Below are 22,017 nucleotides of genomic sequence, written 5' to 3'. Positions count from 1 at the left end.
GGTAGCATTTCCCCCACCCAGCATCCCTCCTCTGCCAACCCCACGTCCCTTATGCTCATGGAAGCAGAGGGGAGGAACTGGACCTAAGTCTCTGTGAATTGTTGCATGTGGCCTTGAGTTCTGAAAATTGAGTACGTTCCCCGTGCCCACAGGGCCTCCCACGGGCTGATGGGACGCTGCTTCTGACGGCCATCGTCGCTCCAGGGCTAAAGGTTTCCCCTTGGCTAAGTGCATGTGATTGTCTCCCAAGCCCCAGTGACCACCACAGTCTGCTACTGCCTCAAGCTAATAGTGAGTGGTTGTTGTTTTCTTTAGCTGAACTGGTAGAAGACAGTGGTTTAAGCGCTGAAGTTCCTGGGCCGTGAGAGTGGGGATAGCCGTATCTATGCAGCCAGTTCATTACACCTAACCAGGGGCTGATGCTGGAAAATCATGGGTGAGCCGTGATCAGGACAGATTTTCACCTAAATCAATCATCACACAGCAGAGTTCCTTTCAAACCACACCTTCCTTTATTGATCTCTAGCATTCCAGCTACAGTACCAGAGAGACACCCCATCATTTCCATCCCCCATTTAATAGCTGCTTCCCCCCAGGATTAACCCTCACCAGACACGCCCCTCCCCTACACCCTCCTGTCTTATTTTCACATCCTTTAATCAACCCATCTCTACCACCCCTTCTGCCCAGGCAGGGATCACTACAAGAATTCAAACAGAGTTAAAGACCCAGGATCCTCTATAGAAATACGAGCCATCACGTGCCTCTTAATCAGGAATGCGGCACTTTCCAGTCATAGAAATGGTACCCGTGCATTCCCAAAGAGAAACTTACCCAGCCAATCCTCTGGGGTTACAGACATTTAGATTTATTTTTTTTTTAAATAAAGGGTGTTGGGAGGGTGAGGATCTCAAAAACCTTGTACCGATGGGAGTGTTTGCATGAATCTCTGACAATGAGCTACACGTGCTCTCTCATCCAGGGTGGGTACCCTATCCCCTATCATATTTGCTCCTCGGTCACTAAGGCCTCTGACCCTGATCCAGCGAAGCACTTACCCCTTGCTTAACGTTAAGCCGGTGAGCGGTCACACTGACACCAGTGCATGTGCTAAAGCGCTTTGCTTTGCTGGATCAAGGGCAGAGTATTCAGTACCTTGCAGGATTGAGCCGTTCTGCTCCTATTCCCACTGACGGCAATGAGAGCCTGTCCATTTATTTCAACAGGAGTTGGACTGGGCCCTAAAGTCTGATCTCTGATGTTAATCTCTGGCTATATCAGCGGTTATGACTTGAAATCCATGGGTTAATTCTACCCCAGAACAGCTCCACTGAAATGATCTCCCTCCTCCCAGATGTTTAATATTCCCCTGTGGCACTGGGAACCCAGTAAGGATATGCCCATGGGGAGACCCAGAAAGTGAAAATGGCTAGAAACTAAAACTGACCAATCTGGTTTCATTGTCCAGGCAGAGTGACATGTAACAATGAGCAAACGGCAGAAAACTATGAAAGGAAAATTCATTTTTTCAAACCATTTCTGTTTTACTCATCTGAACGTCTGAGAGTGACACAGGCAGGAACTGTCTGTGTTGGACATCTCTTGCGTTTTATGCTGACTGCACTGATGGCCTTTTCCAGCAGCTGCCTCTCCCAGAGGAAACAGACTGAATTCTTGCCCTCCTCACATGCAGCAGAAACTTGCCTCCTTTTGGAACATTAATGAAACCTTCCCCTTCTGCCCAGAATCTTCGGGCATAGAACAGAACATCACAAACCCAACCAGAAAGGACCAGAAGAGACTAGAACAAGAGGTGGGAAATACCACAAAGGGAAAAACAGGGATGCAATTACATGCCACTGGCATAGCAACGCTCCTTGAACTGGCCTGTAACAGCAAACAGGGAGCAAACACTCCAGTGCATCCACTTGGTGATTTCTTGCTGTCCTGTACAGCAAGGGGAGCGAACAAGATTTTTCCAACATACATGACATTTGTATGATGTCTCTCCTTGTGTTTTAACAGAATATTTTCCCACCTTCAGGAGGTCTCAGGCCTATATTCAGAATTACAGATTCACGGAATTTAAAGCCAGAAGAAATCACTGTGCTCCTCTAATCAGACCTCCTGCACCGGCCAAGTCACAAAACGATACCCAGTGGTTCCTGCAGAGGAGAGAATTATTCTTAGCTTATCTTTGCAGCTCCCTAGTTCTTCAGTTCTGGGTAAGTGACCTCACTCATGCAGATTTATCTTGTGAGGAGCGTGCCTGCCCTCGGGGCATTTAAATGGTCTCCTCTGGTATGGATTCTCTGGACTATAATGAGGTCACTCTGACAGCTGAGGCGTGTCCCAAGCTCAGAGCAGGTAAATGGGGCCCCTCCTTTGCGGATTTTCTCAGATGTCACCAGGAACATCCTCAGACCAAGCCTCTCCCACATTCAGTTCATTGGGATGGTCTTTGGGGTTTTGTGAGCCTGCTTCTCCCTGAAGGTTTTGCAGCAAGGACTGTAGTCGCTTAGTCTCTGCTCCGTGCAGGGTCCCTGGTGATTTAGAAGAAATCTCTGGTCTCTGAAGTTTTTTTTTTTTTTTTAAATTAATTATGAGGATAACACAGTTTCTCTGGGGTGGATGAGATCCTGCTTCAGGTGCCACCTTCTCTCCTGTGTGGTTTCTAGGAGAGGTGGCTGTGGGCTGAAGCTTTTCCCACATATACAATGTATTAATATTTCACATGAGTCATGAGACCCTGCTTCTTTTTTACACTCATCCTTCTCGCTCCCTGGGTAAATGAACACATTCAGAGATTAATTCATGCACTAGTGGAAAATTTCCAACTACCCGGATAATGCAAACAATACCGAGCACAAATAAATAGTGCTTTACGGGCCAGCGCCAGGGCCAAACAGCCCAGAGCGAGAGCTGGGTGAGGGGAAGCCGGGCAAACATGACTGACAACTGCTCTGCAATGGTCACAAGGTGCTATTAATTCAGCCAAGGGCTGGGATGGTGCTGCCACATCTGCTTTCTCTGGGCGCACCCCTCTGCTCTTTTCACTGGCACCAGCCGCCCTCACTGCATTCCCCTAACTCAGAGCAGCTGGTCCCTTCGTGCTTCCGCTATCCCAAAAGGGGCTGCGGCAGAAACACCCAAACTGCCCAGCTGAGTGTTTAACCAACACTCCACGGGCCGTGTCTAATTGGCAAAAAGTGAGTGCAGCTGCCCTAACCCTTAATATGGAGGAGGGGCTTACGGAGAACCCGGATCCCAGCATGCCTGGCCTCGACTTGCTCTGAGCAGCCAGGCCAACACCGTATGGAAGACCAGGGCCACCCTGTAGAAGACTGTGGCCTGCAGTGATCCCAGGGCTGAATTTTGGCCAGGCCAGAACTACAGGCTTTAAGGTCCTGAAGGCTGCAATGCTCCAAGACGGAGAGAAAGCAAAGGGAGCTGTTCCTAGTTTTCAGGGGTGCTGGGCATTCACAGCTCCCATGGGAGCCAGCAGGAGTGGGTGCTCAGCACCTCTGAAAAGCAGGCCAGCCAGGTCTGATCCTGCAAGATGTCAGGCGTCTCCAATGGAGGCTGAAGGGTACTGACGGGACTCAGCCCTTCACAGGATCAGTCCCTACAGCAGCAGTAAAGAACTTCGCCATGAGTTTCCCTCATTGTTTAGCTCATCTGCTCCCAAGCACAGGGAGCCGAGCGAGCTGGGACAGGGATAGGGAGCTGGGAGAGGGACGTGGGTGGAGAGTGCCTTGCTGGAGGGCGAGGCCATCACCATGGAGCCAGGGGGCTGGGACTTGGGATTCCTTCTGGGGCTTCTATGTGGGGTGGGCATGAAGAGCACGAACCTGACTGGCCAATGGAAAGAGGAACTGTAAAGGGGGCCCCAGAGTCAGTGCGTGAAGACAATCAGTCACCCCTGTGGGGACTCCGGGGTATATAAGGAGCGACTCTGGACACTCAGAACGTTCACATGGCGTCTCTGCCATTCAGCCTCTCACGTGCAGTGCAGTCCTGGGCCCCTCCGGGAGCTCCCAGCGGAGTTCAGAGCTATCCGCTCTGTAAAGCTTTTAACATGACGTCAGGCTCATGTGAGGGCTTTGTCTCCCAGGTGGGTTCTCTGGTGCGTAGTCAGGTTTATCTTCTGCGTGAAGGTTTTCCCGCACTCGGGGCACGTGAAGGGGGTATCCCCGGTGTGGATTCTCTGGTGGATTTTCAGAGAGCCTTTCTGGCTGAAGCGCTTCCCGCACTCGGGGCAGGCGAAGGGCCGCTCCCCGGTGTGGATGCGCTGGTGGGTGACGAGGCCGCTCTTGCAACTGAAGCTCTTCCCGCACTCGCCGCAGGGGAACGAGCTCCCCCCTTGGTGGGTCTTCTCGTGCGTCACCAGGAACGTGCGCTGACTGAAGCTCTTCCCGCACTCGGTGCACTGGTAGGGCCTGTCCCCGCTATGGGTCCGCTGGTGGCTGGCCAGCGTCTGCTTCTCCTTGAAGGACTTGCCGCAGTCGCTGCATTCGTAGGGCCGCTCCTCCGTGTGGGTCCTCTGGTGGTTGAGGAGGAACCGCTGCTCCCGGAAGCTCTTCCCGCACTCGGGGCAGGCGAAGGGCCGCTCCCCGGTGTGGATGCGCTGGTGGGTGACCAGGTTCTGCTTGAGGCTGAAGCTCTTCTCGCAGACGCTGCACTTGTAGGGCCGCTCGCCCGTGTGCGTGCGCTGGTGGATGATCAGGTTGTGCTTGAGGCTGAAGCTCTTACCGCACTCGGGGCAGATGTAGGCCCGCTCCCCCGCGTGGTTCTTCTGGTGCCGGGTCAGGCTGGGCTGCTGGTTGAAGCATTTCCCGCACAGAATGCATTTGTACTCCTGCTCCTCCGCCTGGCTGTGGATTATGAGATTTCTCTCATCGCTAAAGCTTTCGTCGCAAGCCGGAAATGCAAATGGCCTTTCTCCGGGGGGGGACGTCAGGTGAGTCATGAGATCCTGCTCCTGATCCGCACTCATGGGACCGTCATCTCCTGGGTAAACAAACACACTGCAGATATTAATCCAGGCCCCGGGGGGAAAGAGCCATGAACACACAGTTTAACACTAAACAGTCTCCTCACTGCCACTTTCAGCATCAACAGCCATTAACTCTGCCTGAAGACATCTGGGTTTTATTATTATTAACCACACCCCCGTTCCATTGATTTCTCCACTTCTACTCGGAATAGCCCCAGTGCCGTTGACAAATATAAACGGATACACAGATTAACGGGATCACGCTGAAATGCAGCCTCCTCTAGGGTGGAATACAGAAGCCCTAAAACACCACACAACAATGCTACACAACAGCTGAGCACTCAAAATGAAGAATCCAATTTCAGCTGCAGGGGAATTTAAATAAGAACAGTGTAACCAATCGAGTCAAACAGGGCACCGACTCTTACCAAGCGTGCCCTGGCCCCTGTAATGACGATCAGTGATCAGGGCCTGGCTGTCTTTTATACCTCACCCGAAGGATGGTAACTATAGCAACAGTGACCGGTGAACGGCTACACGGTGGTATTTATTCAGTACTGGAGTAGAGGGAAGAGTGACATCTGTTCAATCTCACCACTTGTTCCTACCACATCTGTGTGTTCCTGGAAGGTCTCCAACTCTCCTCGCCTGATTGCTTAGTGGGACGGCATGATGGGATCACAGCCCAAGGTGATCTGGCTGGTGGCTGGGGGATTCCTCATCGTTTGAATACGTTGCAACCAGAGGGAAGTTGTCCCTTTGCATGAGGAGCCTTGGTATACTTAGGGTGACCAGATGTCCCGATTTTATCGGGACAGTCCCAATTTTTAGGTCTTTTTCTTATATAGGCTCCTATTGCCCCCCACCCCCGTCCCGATTTTTCACATCTGCTGTCTGGTCACCCTAGGTATACGCTAAAGCAGCTGAATGAGGGTGCCCAAAATTTCCCCAGCAGGTGACTGCGTGGAGACCCAGGAGTCCAAGGCTAGGTCTACACTACAGCGGGGGGTCGACCTAAGATACGCAACTTCAGCTACGTGAATAGCGTAGCTGAAGTGGCGTATTTTAGGTCGACTTACCTGGCTGTGAGGACGGCGGCAAGTCGACTGCTGCCGCGCCGCCGTCGACTCCGCTACCGCCTCTTGCCGCGGTGGATTTCCGGAGTCGACGGTAGAGCCATCAGGGATCGATATTATCGCATCTTCACTAGACGCGGTAAGTCGATCCCCGAGAGACCGATTGCTACCCGCTGGATCGGTGGGTAGTGAAGACGTGCCCATAGTGATGAATGTCCTTTCCACAACGTGAGGCTGGGATCAGCCAAACTCCCCCTTCATATTGCAGCCCACAGAGACAAGTCCCAGCATGCAATGGGCCAGAGTCCCAGCATGCCAGGAATCAGGCTGAGCCGTGGATCAGACAGTACTGCCCGCTGGGCCCTGTGCAGCCCGTAGTGCCCGGCGCTGTGCTCCGCATGTAGACAGGGCAGGCAGCGTGTTACATCCCCAGCAGCCAGGACCAAATGTCCATTCGCTGAGCCCCACCGCGTCCCGGCAAGGCGTTAACCTCCTTCTACAGCGAGCCAGAGGCGAAGGGACTTGCCCAAGGTCGCGCAGCCAGGCAGTGGCAGAGTTTGTACTCACTAGGAGCAGGGCAGCGGTTGACACTCCCTTGTGCCGGCAGCCTCTCGGACAGCAGGGGCCGCGCCCGTGGGTCTGCAGTGTGGGCTCTGCCTGGGAAGAGCCGTGTGAATGCACCGGCGTGTGCTGCCCCCCAACACCCACCCACCCGCGTCCACCCCGGTACAGCCCCGCCGGGCCCCGGCCACGCGAAGCAGCAAGTCGCGGTGCCCCTCCCACGCGCGTTTCGTGCTGCGGAACACCCACGCGAACGCCCTTACCCGGATCCGATTTCACTCCGGCGTGGCCGCGCGCGGACACTGCCCCGGTCCGGGACCCGCCGGGAGGTTTGTGTACAACCGCCCAGCCCGGGCTGCTCCCCGGGAGACAGGGGCTTGGTCCCGGGGGCGACTCCCCTGGCTCCCTCGGTGCAAACGGGACGGGAACTGGCTGGGAGCGTCCGACCGGCGCGGAGTCTGCGGGGCCTGCCTCGGGGAGGTGCGCCGGGCTGCAATGCGGAGCTCGCTGCGTCTCGCTTCGCTTTCTCCTCGTCCGCTAACGGCAGCAGGGCGCCCCGGGCGGGCAGGGGAGGGAGAGGCGGCGTTGGGGAAGCAGGACAGGCCGGATTCACACCGCACGGGCTAGTGGCCAGGCGACGCCGGGACATCAGCTCGCCCTTGGCGAGTCACGCCGAGCCTGCGCCATTGTGCGGGGCTCGCCGCCTTGCAATGCATCCCTGGGAGCAGCTGGAGCACTTCCTGCAAGGGAAGGAGGCTGCCTGCGATCGCTGCAATTTCCTGTTTTATCAGGGGGTGGGAACGGGCTGACAGGCCTCCGCCCTGGAGAGGAGACTGGCCAGACACACCCCGGCCCCCAGGATCAGGCCGGAGAGCAGAGCTCCCTGGAGTGTCAGAGCTTCTCTGGCCCCACAACAGAAGCTGGTCCAATAAAAGATCTCACCTCCCCCACCTTGTGTCTCTCATCTCCTGGGACCCACAGGCGACAACACCACTGCAGACACACGTCTGTCCTCTGTACCTCCAGGATGTTTGATAGTATCTGTATCCTCCCAGACCAGCCCGCTTCCCCGGCTCAAAGACAGTCCAGAAAGCGACCTGCAAAGGGGTAAAATGAATTTGTGCCTTTTTTTAAAAAAGTGCATGATGTATTAAAAAAGGCATTTCCCCCCTCCCCCCCCCTTGCTTTTTACATTAGAAATGTAGGTCTTGTTTAATCTGTTTTTTCCTGGAAGACTCTATGGATGACTAGAAAACTCTGAATGGCTGGAGATGTTCCAATACTATGAAGATGAGGATGGTATAAAAAGACAGACGGACAAACAGAACTAGACTTAGGGCACTAGAGAGACCATTCAAGTGACCGTTGATTCATTGAGTGGGGAGATCATTGTTATTCAGTGCATTTAAAACGCTTTGGGTTTTGTTTGCTTTTGTCGACACATTTAACTCAGATGCCCGAGAAACACTTGGAAGAAAGTTTGTCTTTGTTAAAAATTCAGCCCTGGCCCCGATCCCTTCTGTTAAGGGCTAGGGAAACTCACAATCCTTATCGGCCCCCTCTGAACACTGCTGCTAACACCTTCCTGCTTCAGGTCATCCTGACTTCATCCAGCCCCGCTCTGTCCCTCCACTGGCTCCCCCTTCTCCACTGTAGCTAACACCAGCTTCTTGTCTTTCCTTGTAAGGCACTTTGTGACTTAGCCTCACCCCCTCTGATCTGGTATTTTACCCCACCTTCGCATTGACAAATCACCCAGCCTTCGCCGTCCACCACTCCGCTTCGGGCCTCAGACATGCCTGTGCTTTCTTCAGTAGAAGTTCCCCAGCAAGATCTGTCCAGCTATCAGCCTCTGCCTGTAAATCCCTTCCGAAAACTCCCCTCGGCTGTGGTGTGTGCAGAACTCTGCCAGTTGACACAGGGAGGGGAGAGAGGATGAAATGTACAGACACGGTTAGAGGGCAGCTTGGATGTTGTATTTCTAGCTTCCAAGGCCAGAAGGGACCTTTGGGATCATTTGGTCCGACCCCCTGTATAACACAGGCCAGGGAACTACCCCCCAAATAATTCCTAGAGCAGCACTCTTTAGACAAACAGCCTGCCTTGGTTTTAAAATGACCAGTAATAAGATAATCCACAGGACTAAATGGTGGTGAATCATCCATGATCTAATCGTATCCACGGGTTTATAACATGCCCATCACCGTAGTATCTAAGCAAAACCAATGCACTTGATATGTAAAGAAACCTGTACCAAGCCCTTTTCCCCCAAGTACGTTTGCACCTGCAGTAAATAGTGCCAGGATGTTTGCCCCACACGCCAGTCTGGGTGCACATACTTCACTCTCTAAACGCTACAGTACATGCCCACCGTTAAAAGGTGCCCACCAACATCGGAGGGTGGCCCTGAAAAGCTGTGCCCACATCAGAGGACTCTACTCATGCAAGTGGCTCCATTGAGGGCTGGAGGATCAGACGAGGGTGACCAGATGTCCCGATTTTATAGGGACCATCCTGATCTTTGGGGCTTTTTCTTATATAGGTGCCTATTACCCCCCACCCTCTGTCTCGATTTTTCACACTTGCTGTCTGGTCACCCTAGATCAGACCCCTAGTCTCTGGTTACTTATTCCAAAATGTAAAGAGACTGGTTTGTAATGCAGAGGGGAGGGGCTTTGCTGGCAGTGTGGGAAGGTTTGGCACAGCAGCCTGCAGAAAACAAAGGGTTTGCATGACCGCTCCGTGGGCTGATGGGAAGTGTAGTTCTCCCTCCCTGACAAGGTTAAAAAGAGTCTGTGCTGTGATTCCAGGCAGCTGCAGTACCTTCCGGGGAAGGACTACAGCTCCCAAGGGTGCTTTGCAGCTCGGTAGGAGTAAAAACCTTACAATAGAGGGGGCTCTATGGGTCTAACACAGCACATGTGACCTCTGTGGGTAACTGCCTTATTCCTCAGCATCCTCAGTTTGTCAGCGTTTGCTTTAAAAAAACAACCTTATAGTCCTGCTGCAGAGCTCCCTCCTTTCTCTAATCTCTCAGTGCCTTTCCTGGTAACTGCTGAAATCAGACCAGAGCCCCTCTGCGCCGGCAGCCATTAAGAGAAAAAACAGGATCTCTAAATACTGATTGATAAAAAAGACCAGATCTGGAGTCCTCCTTATCTGCTGAGTTCCAGCCAAGAGAGCCCATCTACACCCGGCGCATCCCAGCCCCAGAGGGGAATGGCTGAGGAGATCTCCGCTCAGGTAGGACATTTACCCTGGACATCGTGTCTGCAGATCAATGATAAACACCCCGAAGAACCTGTCAGGAAGCAGATTGCGATCTCAGTTACGCTGGGGTAAATCCAGAGCAGCTCTACTGAATTAAGTGGAGTGGCTCCAGATTTATAGAATCATAAAATATCAGGATTGGAAGGGACCTCAGGAGGTATCTAGTCCAACCCCCTGCTCAAACCAGGACCAACACCAACTAAATCATCCCAAAATTAATGGAGATATCCCATCTCCTAGAACTGGAAGGGACCTTGAACTGAAAGGTCATCAAGTCCAGCCCCCTGCCTTCATTAGCAGGACCAAGTACTGATTTTGCCCCAGATCCCCAAGTTGCCCCCTCAAGAATTGAACTCACAACCCTGGGTTTAGCAGGCCAATGCTCAAACCACCGAGCTATCCCTCCCCCTGAAAGCAGAATGTGTCTCTGTGTCCTGATACTCATCCTGGCTGCAGCTAGGGTGACCAGACAGCAAGTGGAATAATCGGGACAGGGATGGGGGGTGACAAACCCCTGAATATAGGGACTGTCCCTATAAAATCAGGACATCTGGTTGCCCTAGCTGCAGCCTGCAGGTTTCTAAGTCCACAGGTGGAGACTTGGATTTTGTTCTACTGGAGCAGTGTCTAATGAAAGGGTAAAATGCCTGTCTCTGCTGGGGCTCCATTATCAAGTCATAGATTCCCAGGCCAGGCGGGACTGTTCATTGTAATCAACTCCTCTGACCTCCTGTGTAATACAGGCCAGAGAACGGACCCCAAATAATTCCTGGAGCAGAGCTCTTAGACCAGCGCTGCCTAGGAGCAGGGAATAGACACATTCGCACTGCCCCCATCTGCCCTACACAGCAAAGCGGTGCCAGGCTGTCATATCTGAGGGGTCTGTCCTGCAGCATCGCATCTCTCTATAGAGCCGGGGAGGTGTTGTAGCTGTCAGCAGGTGCATGTTCCATTTGAAAACGTGGCCTGAGATGGTTGAGAAGTGCACGCGGGCTGAAGAACCTCGTTTTAGAGATGGCTCATGGAAGGGGATTATCTAGAGTCTTAGCCCAGGTCTGCACTAGTGGGGGGGTCGACCTAAGATACGCGTAGCTGAAGTCGGCGTATCTTAGGTCAACTTACCTGGCCGTGAGGACAGCGGCAAGTCAACCGCTGCTGCTCCCCCGTCGACTCCGCTTCTGCCTCTCGCGAGCTGGAGTTCCAGAGTCCACGGAGAGCGCGATCGGGGATCGATTTTATCGCGTCTACACTAGACGCAATAAATCGACCCCCAATAGATCGATCACCGCCGATCCGGCGGGTAGTGAAGACCTGCCCTTAGACTGGAGCGCAGGTTAGAGGCGGAACCAGGACTAGTGGGTTATATTCAGCGGCATGGAGCCCGGCCGTTCTTGTGGGATTTCATCCCCAAACAGCAGAGACCTCACGAGAGCAGCTGCTCTCAAGGCTTGTGCCACATGAGGCCAAAATCACATGAGAACAGGTTTCCGCTTTAGCCAGGACAGGAAAATAAGACCCTGCCAGGTTTAGAATCCAACTAGAGTCCGTATCCAGCCCCTCCGCGTTGGAAGGGGTTTGGATCATAGGTTCTGCAGCGTTAATAGCTGTTGTACTTGGGAAGAGAATTAGAAAAATAACCCAGGGTTATGGTCACCTAAATGTGTAACTGCTCTGCACAGGCTGGGCATGTTCTGTGGAGGAGCTGAAAGTAACGATCCGTGCAGACAAACCATTCCTCGGCAAGGCAGTGCCATGTATTGGAGATAACGAGCGCTGTATTTGCACCCACAAGACACGCCATATGCCTGTAGCTAGTTGAAGGGCAAATGGCAGTTTTCAGGAAGGTACGTGCCGCACAAGGGTTCCAGAACCGAGCAGTCTCACAATCCCGTTATAAACCCTCCGGTTCCCGGAATTTGTTCACCTGCTTCCCACTTAACACGCTGTTAACCCCCGCGCGCGCGCGCACACACACACACAGCAGCTTTTAACCTCACACCGATACCATAGCCCTTCCCGTTCCAGGAGGGTGCTGAGCGGGTCGCTGTTTGTGTTTCAGAGCCTGGTAACGTTTGAGGATGTCAGTGTCTATTTCTCCCCGGAGGAGTGGGAGATTTTGGAAGAGTGGCAGAGGGAGCTTTACCGGGACGTCATGAGGGACAACTATGAGCTTCTGATCTCAATGGGTAAAAATCAACAATCGTTTTGCCTTTGCTTTTCGGATAGCCTGATTCTGGGCATGGCTGGGGTGACTTCAGTTTATCAGTTTGGACCACATTTTTAAGGGTTTGATTTCAATGGGTTAGGCCCGTAGGTGCTTTTGAAATCCCACTAAGGCCTGATTCTGAGCTCAGTTACGCTAATGTAAATCTGGAGTAACTCCAGTGAGGTCCATGGAGACTCACCACTGTAAACGTGGTTTAAGTGAGAGCAGAATCGTGCTCCGTGAATGGAAACAAGGCAGTAACATGCCTCTGCTCTGACCCACTCATCTGGAAATGGGGGTGAACAGTGAAATGGCAAAGTTTGCAGATGATACAAAATGATTCAAGACCGTGAAGTTCAAAGCAGACTGCGAAGAGCTACAAAGGGACCTCACAAAGCTGGGTGACAGGGCAACAACATGGCAGATGAAATTCAACCTTGACAGGTGCAAAGTAACGCACACTGGGAAAAAATAATCCCGACTACCACATTTATAATGATGGGTTCTCAATTAGCTGTTACCGCGTAGAGAGATTTTGGAGTCTCCATGGATAGTTCAACTCAATGTGCAGCAATGATCTAAAAGGCTGAAAGAATTGGGTTTGTTTAGTTTGGAAAAGAGAAGACTGAGAGGGGACGTAACAGTTTTCAGGTATCTAAAAGGGTGTCATAAGGAGGAGGGAGAAAACTTGTTCACCTTAGCCTCTAAGGATAGAACAAGAAGCAATGGGCTTAAACTGCAGCAAGGGAGGTCTAGGTTGGACATTAGGAAAAAGTTCCTAACTGTCAGGGTGGTTAAACACTGGAATAAATTGCCTAGGGAGGTTGTGGAATCTCCATCTCTGGAGATATTTAAGAGTAGGTTAGATAAATGTCTATCAGGGATGGTCTAGACAGTATTTGGTCCTGCCATGCGGGCAGGGGACTGGACTCGATGACCTCTCGAAGTCCCTTCCAGTCCTAGAATCTATGAATCTATGAATTGTTAGGGACTATTGGGAAAGGAATAGAAAATAAGGCAGAACATTTCACATACCATTATGTAAGTCCCTGGTGCGCCCACACCTGCTATCCTGTGACCAATTCTGGTTGCCCCATCTCAGAAAGGACACAGGGGAACTGGAAAAGGTTCAGAGAAGGGCAACAAAGATGATCAAGGGTATGGAACAGCTTCCATATGAGGAGAGACTAAAAAGATTAGGGCTGTCATCTTAGAAAAGAGACGACTCGTGGGGATATGATAGAGGTCTATAAAATCATGACTGGTGTGGAAAAAAGTGTTATTTGCCCTTTCCCACACTACGAAAACCAGGGATCACCCAATAAAATTAATAGGCAGCAGGTTTAATACAACCAAGAAGTACTTTTTCACACAATGCACAATTAACCTGTGGAACTCATTGCCAGGGGATGTTGTGAAGGCCAAAAGTATAACGGGGTTAAAAAAAGAACTAGATAAGTTCATGGAGGACAGGTCATAGAATCATAGAATATCAGGGTTGGAAGGGACTCAGGAGGTATCTAGTCCAACCCCCTGCTCAAAGCAGGACCAATCCCCAACTAAATCATCCCAGCCAGGGCTTTGTCAAGGTCCATCAATGGTTGTTAGCCAGAATGGGGACGGATGCCAAACCATGCTCTGAAGTGTCCCTAGCCTCTGTTTGCCAGAAGATGGGTGGATTATCCCAGCTGCCCTCTTCTTTACAGTTCCCTGAAGTTCTGGGGAGCCATTGTCAGAAGACAGGATACTGGACTAGAGGGACCGTTGGTCTGACCCAGTGTGGCCGCTCTTATGTTCTTAACTGCTGACTTGTGGCTTATCCCTCCTCAATACATTTTTCTGAAAAATGCCCTCCTAGTTGGTTTGTTTTGCAACTTTTTTTCTGCAAATCATCATCGCTGTAGGTGATGCGTGCAGTAGAAATGCCTAGTCATTCATTCATTCATGCATTTATTCCAGTGCTTGCTCTCCTGGGGCAGCCAACAAACTCACCACCGTCCACCTGAACAAATATTCTCTTAAATATTCCTCTGCATTGCTGTAGAGCGAAGGTACCTTCGCTTTGTTGCTGCACCCCTTCTCCACAGGAGTCACATAACAGCCCGCCCCCAAACTCCCGCCCAGCTGGGGCAAAAGCCACTCACCGAGCGGAGCAGGCGGCTCACCCGAGGTCGGGGCAGGACCTGGCTGGCTACGTCTCCAGAGAAGCCCACGGCAGCGCAGTGCAGGAGTAGACCAGGGCACCGTGTGCTTCCTCCCCCCTGCCCAGAGCCTCTAGCTCCTGCAGCCTCCGGAGGGTTTAAAATTCATGGTGCTGGGGCCGGTCAGGCGGGTGGGCCAGGGCAGGACAGCCGCGGGGACAGTGCGCAAGGAGTCCCCAGCAGTCCGGAGGGGGAGGAAGAGGAGAGCAGCCGGCTGCTGCCTGGATGGGGTGGGGCTGCACTCCCCCTCCCAGCCCGAGTGCTGGGGGCTTCCTGCGTGGTATTTTTCCACATTTAAAATCCAGGGTCCTGAGCTGTCAGACATTTCGGACCAGGCGTGGTGCTTACTGCCTTGAAAGCAGTGGAGTGACTCATGGCAGTAAGCGCTACTCCCTGGAGTAAGTTGTTTGCAAGAGAAAACCCTGACACACAGAGTGCTTACGTTCGGAGCTGGCGTGGGCAGCCACAGCTCCACTGACGCCAGGTGTAGCAGAGTGCGGCAGGGCCCCTTGGCTCCTGCCTCTGCTGGGTCCACAACGTCACTCGGCGACCCTGGGGTTAGTAACCGCTGGTGCCGTTTATTTGCAGGCTTGTTCCCACCACCGTTTCACCATGTACAGTTGGCCCTTCACCATCTGCAGGCAGGAGGGAATCGCCACCTCGCTGCTTCCGTTCCCTGTCTTTTCTCTTCCTTCCCCTGAGGCTTTTATACAGCCCCAGGGTAATTGGGCGGCAGCTGTCTCTGCTTCCCCAGATAGGGCCAGGTTATCTCCAGCCAGCTCTAATGTATTCCCCTAAACGGGGGCTGGCGTGACAGAGGGTGTAGGCCCAGCCGGCCCTTTGCCCAGCGCCCTGTCACACCAGGGGTGTTATAATCACTGACCTCAGGGGTGACTGTCCCTTATTCCACACACACTGCGACTGGGACAATTCTCAGTGGAATCCAGAAGTAGAACATTCAAAGTAACAGAGGGGCAGAGGGGTGGGTGGTGATGTGGGGTCCTCCAGGGCAATGTACCGGGAGGGAGACAAGACGAGGGATTAAAAGCCCCTGTTTATTCTCAGAGCAGGTACAGCCTGGACTGCAGCATTGCCAGATCCCCACCACCACCCCTACCCGTCTGCACCAGTTTAGAGCGGGTCATTGTTAGGTGAGCCCCTTAGACACCCCACTTAGGACCTAGCAAAGACTCCGTTTCTCACTGTAAAAGCCAGGTCACCTGGCTGCGGCTAGCCCTAGAGGGACTAGCACAATTTAAATACAGTCTAGGCCCTAAGGGGGAGAGGGGAATCACGTCTCCAGCCCCCCCTCATTCCTTGGCCTCTCTCGTGAGATGGGTAGGGGCTGCTGACGAGCATTCGCTGTGATGGTGGGTTTTATAATAGGGGCGCCACTAGGTACCGGAATGGGACGCTCCAGCCCACCCACACAGCGGCGTCTGTGCACCACTGTCCCAGGCCACGTCCACACCAGTGACCTGGCAGGCATATTGCCCAGCGCTGGCCAGTCCCCCTATGTGGGGCCACTGTATTCCCACGCCATGGATCACGTTGCCAGCCAGGCTTGGCTGATGGCGAGTAGGTCCCAGTCTGCGACAGTCCAGGTGAGAACCCCCTCCCCGTTGAGTCCCGTTGCCGTGTGAGGCCTGGAAGGGGATGGCTCCATCTCACCCGCTTCTCTTCCTGGTGAGAGGGGTGGGGAGGCCCAGAACCTGCAGACAGCACCCACCCAGACTCCTGGTTTCCCTCCGATTTAGGGCACTGTCTCCCAAGTGGTTGCCATGGCACTGGCTGTCTAGGGTATCGGCCCTGAAGGATGCGGGGCAGCGCGATGGATACCCCTGTGCTACGTAGAGGGCTGTATCTCTGTTTCCAATCGGGGGGCGGGGGGGCAGCCCGCTAAGCCGGCTCTCTGTGGTGGGAGAGCTGGGCGGGGTGGAGAGGCACGCTAGGCCCGGTCTCTGTGTCCCAGGAGGGCAGCCCCAGCTGGAGGGACGCTCCTGGGGGATGAGAAGGACTGGGCCGAGTGGAGAGATGCTCCCTCAGTGGGATGGGGGGGACACACCCAAAGTGGGGGACCCTCCTGAGGGGCAGTGGGGCCACCCTTGGGAGGGAGTAGGAAGAGTGGGGCTTGCAGAAGCAAGACCCTCTCTGGGAGGGGAGTTTTCACCTTGCCAGGGGGCACATTCACTAGGAGGAGGGGACCTTGTCAAGGGGCCACAGAAGACTCTGAAGCCTGGAAGATGCAAAAGGAAACTAACTGGGTCTGCCTTGCGCTCTCAGCAGGTCATTCTGTTATGAAACGTGCCCTCCCGCCACGGACCGAGCGAGGGGAGGAGCCGCCACGTCCCAGGGAATGGAGCGACGCAGAGGAAAAGGGGACTCCGCAAAGCTGCTTCACAGGTGAGGGATCAGACCTGCTCCAGAAACGCTCAGGTGTAGGCCCAGCCGGCCCTAGCCAGCAGAAATGGGCTCACAGCTTCCTAGGGTGGAGTTGCATTTAAACACGAAGCTTTGAGGACTGCTCCACCGGTTCTTTCTTGGCGGATGCAGACGGGGCAGAGAAGGAATGAAGCCAACATTCCACAAGCTCGTCAGGTTACAGGGTGTCTCTTCCCAGCGTCAGGTTCTTACCTCTTAGTCGTCACATCTTGGTGGGCTGAGCTCTCAAATGCCATTCAAAGATTTTGTTCACCTAGAGCTTGTTGAATTTTTTGCTACAAAATTAGCACCTCGTTGGTTAATCTCGCTCTCAAATCCATCCTCCGTTTCTTCAAATGGTTCGTTATTCTCTGGGCAGTGGGGGCCTGTCATTTTCAGGCTGTTGGCTGTTTGCAAACTGTCTGTTTTGATGATTTCTATTCATTATTAGTGCTTCTTATAGTGCTGTGTGGTTGGGCAAATTAAGACACATGATATTGTGTGTGCTTCCTGACTGGGAGAATTGCAAATAAGAAATCAAGAATAGCATATGATTAAGATCACACGTTCTGGTACGGATTTTCCTACTCAATCTTTTCTGTGAAAATTTTTGGAATTTAGGATAATTTTTACAATACAGTAGAATCTCAGAATTACGAACACCAGAGTTACGAACTGACCAGTCAACCCCACACCGCATTTGGAACCAGAAGTACACAATCAGGCAGCAGCAGAGACATAAAAAAAACCCCCACCAAAGATAGTACAGTCCTGTGTTAAACGTAAACTACTAAAAAAATAAAGGGAACGTTTAAAAGAAAAGATTTGACAAGGCAAGGAAACTGTTTCTGTGCTTGTTTTGTTTAAATTAAGATGGTTAAAAGCAGCATTTTTCTTCTGCATAGTCAAGTTTCAAAGCTGCATTCAGTCAATGTTCAGTTGTAAACTTTTGAAAGAACAACCCTAGTGTTCTGTTCAGAGTGACGAACATTTCAGTTACGAACAGCCTGCATTCCCGAGGGGTGTGTAACGCTGAGGTTCTGCTGTATGTGACAGTCATCTTAATCTTCATAAGTAAACAGTGGTATGACCCTATGGCTCATTGCAAACTGATGTGACCTGACAGCATTTTTTTTTAAATCTATATTTCATACATGCCACCTAGTATTAAAATAGTAAAGACGATCATGTGATCATGTGATCTGTAACCAGCAAATTCTAATCAATCATGGAAAGAATGGAAGCAGCGTGTATAGTGGGAGTAAGGTCTCCTGAGTTGTGTTCCCAGCTTTCTGTCACTAACCTATTGTGTGACCTCTTGATCTCACTGTGCCTCAGTGAGCCACTCTGTAAAACGGGTATGATACCAGTACTGCTTACCTACCTATCTCACAGCATGGGTTTTGGGGACTAGATAATGCCTGTAAAATGCTTTGAGATCCTAACATAGAGGCAACATCCTGTTGGCATGATGACTTCCTACAAAAGTTCCAAATCTTTTAAACCTTGTAACTATAGACATGGAGGTGGTACAAGGGGCCTATAACCAGTGCTGCTGTAAGACACACCTTCATGGGATTACACTGGAAATCAGAAAGAGTTGATATTAGAAGTTTTACCTTCCCTTGCAATAATATTCTGAACTCTCGTCTCTGTGTTGTAGATGATGAGAACTTTACTATAAAATCAGAACCACCTGACCCCTTACCAGAGAGATCAGAAGAGAATCTCTCCATGTCTCCAGACTGGAGAAACACCTACAAGATCCAGTGCAAACCACAAAGGCAACAGATGTACCATGCAGGAGCCAAGCATGAGAAGGTAACTATAAAGTTAGAGCCAAGTGAGTCCTCATCAGAAAAGTCTGAAGAAGATCTTTCCACGTCTTCAGACATCTGCAGGATCCAGTGCAAACCAGAAAGGCAGCAGATGAACCCCACCAGAGCAGAGAATGAGAAACTTACTGTGAAATTAGACTCACCTGAACTATCACCTGAACAGGCCAAAGACACTGTTTTTGAGTCTTCAGATTGGGACAGCATCTTCAGGATCCCTTGCAAATCAGGAAGGCAGCCGGTGAGCCCCATTGAAGCAACCCATGAGACCTCCGCTATAAAACTGGAGGTACCGGACCGATCATCAGAAACAAGCCCAGAGAATGTGACCGTGAATTCAGACTGGGGGAATGTCTGCAGGATCCCATGCAAATCACAAAGGCAGCCGAGGAGCACTCTAGAGGCTGAGGCTGAACAATCCGGCTTTGGCAACATAGAGAATTTTGCACTTTTCCAAGAACACCTGAAGAGAGAAATGCCATACGTGTGCATGGAATACGAAGACAACTTTGCGGATCAGGTTGGGCTGGAACCACACCAGGGAAAGCTCCCACTGGAGGCTCCATTTAACTGGACTGGTTGTGGCAGCGGCTTTGGGCCGATGTCCCTTCTCATGACTCATGAGAAAACCCACATGGGAGTGAGGCCGTACATCTGCACGGAATGCAAGAAGGGCTTCAATCACAAACAAGACCTGATACGGCATTACCGTATCCACACGGGAGAGAGACCCTATCAGTGCACTGAATGCGGGAGAAGCTTCGTCCAGAAAACGCACCTTATAACGCACTTCCGAATCCACACAGGCGAGAGGCCGTTTCCATGTACCGAGTGCGGGAAAAACTTCAGGAAGAAAACCCACCTGATGCGGCACCAGAGGACTCACTCGGGAACCCGGCCGTTTCCCTGCTCTGTCTGCCAGAAGACCTTCAGCCACAAGCAAGATCTCGCCAGGCACCAGCAGATCCACACAGGGGAACGGCCGTTCACGTGCACCGAGTGTGGGAAGAACTTCGGCTGGAAGAAGAATCTCATCACCCACCAGCGTATCCACACGGGGGAGCGGCCCTTCAGCTGCGCCAAGTGTGGGAAGAGCTTCAGCTGGAAGAAATACCTCATCACGCACCAGAAGACCCATGAGGAGAAGAGACTGTACAACTGCCCTCACTGCGACAGGAGCTTCTGCCAGAAATCCGTGCTCAGCATGCACCAGAAGACGCACCTCGAAAGGCGATCCTACACCTGCGCCGTATGCCAGAGGAGCTTCGGCCACAAGCAGGACCTCATAAGGCACCACCGGATCCACACCGGAGAGAGACCCTTCGCCTGCAGCGAATGCGGGAAGAGCTTCAGCCAGAAGACTCACCTGGTGACCCACTTCCGGATCCACACGGGCGAGAGGCCATTCCTGTGCAGCGAATGCGGGAAAGGGTTCAGCAAGAAAACCCACCTGATGAGGCACCAGCAAATCCACACAGGGGAGCGGCCCTTCAGCTGCACCCAGTGCGACAAAGGCTTCAGCTGCAAAAAGAACCTCCTCACCCACCAGCTGATCCACTCCGGGGACGTGATCCTCTACGCCTGCGCCGAGTGCGAGAAGAGCTTCAGCTGGAAGAAGAACCTCATCACCCACCAGAAGATCCACGCGGGGAAGAAGCCGTTCGTCTGCACCGAGTGCGGGAAGAGCTTCAGCCAGAAAACCCACCTGAACACTCACCAGCGCATCCACACCGGAGAGCGGCCCTTCCCCTGCGCCCAGTGCGGCAAGGCCTTCAGCCAGAAGTCCATCCTCATCACCCACCAGAAGACCCACCTGGGCAGCCGGCCCTACGCCTGCACGGAGTGCGAGAAGGGATTCAGCCACAAGCAGGACCTGAAGCGACACCTGAGGATCCACACAGGAGAGAGGCCCTATGCGTGCACCACGTGCGGCAAGAGCTTCAACCAGAGGACGCACCTCATCACGCATTACAGGATCCACACCGGGGAGAGGCCCTTCCCCTGCGACCTCTGTGGGAAGCGCTTCAGCAAGAAAACACACCTCATGAGGCACCAGAGAGTGCACGCCGCGGTAAAGCCGCACATGCGCAGACTCAACGTGGGGGCCGTCTCCATGGGGAGCCAGATTTCGGTCTCGGTTGGAAGTCCTATCTCGCTTGGGGATCCGCTGAAGGAGGAGACCATATACATTTACCAGCTGTGAAAGAAGAGCAACGCTAGACGCCTGCCCAACGGAGCTGAGCAAGGAAGGTGCAAAGACGCAGCTTCTTGTAAAATAACCACTCAGAATCCAGACAGGACTGAATGTGAGAAAAGCTCCACAGCGGGGCCACGTGCCCAGACCCAGTACGCAGGAGCAGGTCCAGTCTAACCATCCAGTTCCTGTTCCCACCAGCAAATACGCACAGAGCAGAATCCATGTCTATTTATCAGGCTGAGAAACATTAGAGCACCCCAGGGACCAGCCTAGCGCTAGAGGAAAGGTTCGTCTCCTCTCGAAGGTTCATTAGTGGCCTCTCACAAAGAACATGCTTTGGCCCAAATTTGCAGCAAGTTGCCTTAGTTGCACCTGCAGAAGTGGAATGCGTCTGTCTGTGCCCCGAAAAGTGCATCAGCCTATGCAAGATGAGCAACCGCATGCACAAAGCATGTTTGGGGTGCACACAAACACTATTTGCTCCCAATATTTGCAAGCACAGTTACAGAGTCCCCCGGGAAACACGCCCCTTTGTATCCTGGATGTAAGAACGTCCATCACAACTGGACATTTTAACGGTCACAAGACAGTCCATATAGCCATTCACGGGAATCTACGGGGAGGAATATAAGCTTCACTACTAGGGCCTGCTTCAGTCTACTCTGCAGATCTGAACCAGGAGAGCAAAGACAGGCCTGCAATGAATGTGTGAAAAGCTGCTATCGATGTTTATATGTAAATCTCCAATGGGATCATCGCAGGAATCAACAAACCACAAAGACTGCACTCGATTGTACAGTAACCCCTGAACACGTGAGAAATGGGGGGACACAGTGTCCGGCGTGTAGAACGGTTTCAAAAGAAGAGGAGTAAAGGAATAACCAAGATACCCTGTTATCTCCTCTGTCAGCCACTCCCCCTGAACCCCGTATCCGCAGGGTGGCAGAGGACACTGAACGTACGTTGGCAGGAAGCCGTAGTGGGAAAGAGTTTTAACAGAACCATCATTTCTCCTTCTTGAACTGCTCCTGGAAACACTGGCGTGTATTTCAGTGGAGCATCAGCACGTGCTGCAGTGACCAAACCAGGGGCTTTCCGTTCAGACAGGGGGAATGTCTACCCAGCTCTTCTCTCGTTCGGCCCGCACATCCGCAGGGGAGAGCCGCGCGAGGGGATTCAGAACTGGGTGCACCATGAGAATCTGCACCGTCTGCTTCCCCACAGGGACCCAGGGCTGTTACTGCAGGTGTCAGC

At 52.5% G+C, this 22,017-nt stretch overlaps 3 protein-coding genes across 3 annotated transcripts; 2 read left to right on the top strand and 1 right to left on the bottom strand.

The window, feature by feature from the left end:
* Nucleotides 1–454: 454 nt before the first annotated feature.
* LOC112110911 (gastrula zinc finger protein XlCGF7.1-like) lies at nucleotides 455–7,339 on the bottom strand. The gene is made up of 2 exons (XM_029912847.1): nucleotides 6,897–7,339; nucleotides 455–5,010 (listed from the first exon to the last, which is right to left on the bottom strand). Exon 2 carries the CDS (start codon nucleotides 4,994–4,996, stop codon nucleotides 4,091–4,093), a length of 906 nt encoding a protein of 301 aa, XP_029768707.1. The 5' UTR covers nucleotides 4,997–5,010; nucleotides 6,897–7,339; the 3' UTR covers nucleotides 455–4,090.
* A 2,216-nt stretch (nucleotides 7,340–9,555) lies between these two features.
* Nucleotides 9,556–18,465, top strand: LOC112110908 (protein ZNF783-like; the record flags this gene model as incomplete). The annotated part of the gene is made up of 4 exons (XM_024206126.2): nucleotides 9,556–9,876; nucleotides 11,963–12,089; nucleotides 16,594–16,713; nucleotides 18,395–18,465. Coding segments are annotated over exons 1-4 (342 nt in total), but the record flags the coding sequence as incomplete, so codon positions are not given.
* On the top strand, nucleotides 18,458–20,981 carry LOC115271294 (zinc finger protein 260-like). The gene has a single exon (XM_029912846.1). The coding sequence runs from the start codon at nucleotides 18,466–18,468 to the stop codon at nucleotides 20,767–20,769; it is 2,304 nt and encodes a 767-aa protein (XP_029768706.1). The 5' UTR covers nucleotides 18,458–18,465; the 3' UTR covers nucleotides 20,770–20,981.
* Nucleotides 20,982–22,017: the final 1,036 nt, after the last annotated feature.

Source organism: Terrapene carolina, unplaced genomic scaffold (assembly GCF_002925995.2).
Source record: "Terrapene carolina triunguis isolate 2854851 unplaced genomic scaffold, T_m_triunguis-2.0 Scaffold273, whole genome shotgun sequence".
Taxonomy (NCBI): domain Eukaryota; kingdom Metazoa; phylum Chordata; order Testudines; family Emydidae; genus Terrapene; species Terrapene triunguis.
Note: the sequence above shows the minus strand (reverse complement) of the source record. Positions and strands in the feature narration are given on the sequence as shown.

Bases quoted from the DNA above. Each gene is read 5' to 3' on its own strand.
- LOC115271294 (XM_029912846.1), top strand. From the start codon at position 18,466: ATGTCTCCAGACTGGAGAAACACCTACAAGATCCAGTGCAAACCACAA.
- LOC112110911 (XM_029912847.1), bottom strand. From the start codon at position 4,996: ATGAGTGCGGATCAGGAGCAGGATCTCATGACTCACCTGACGTCCCCC.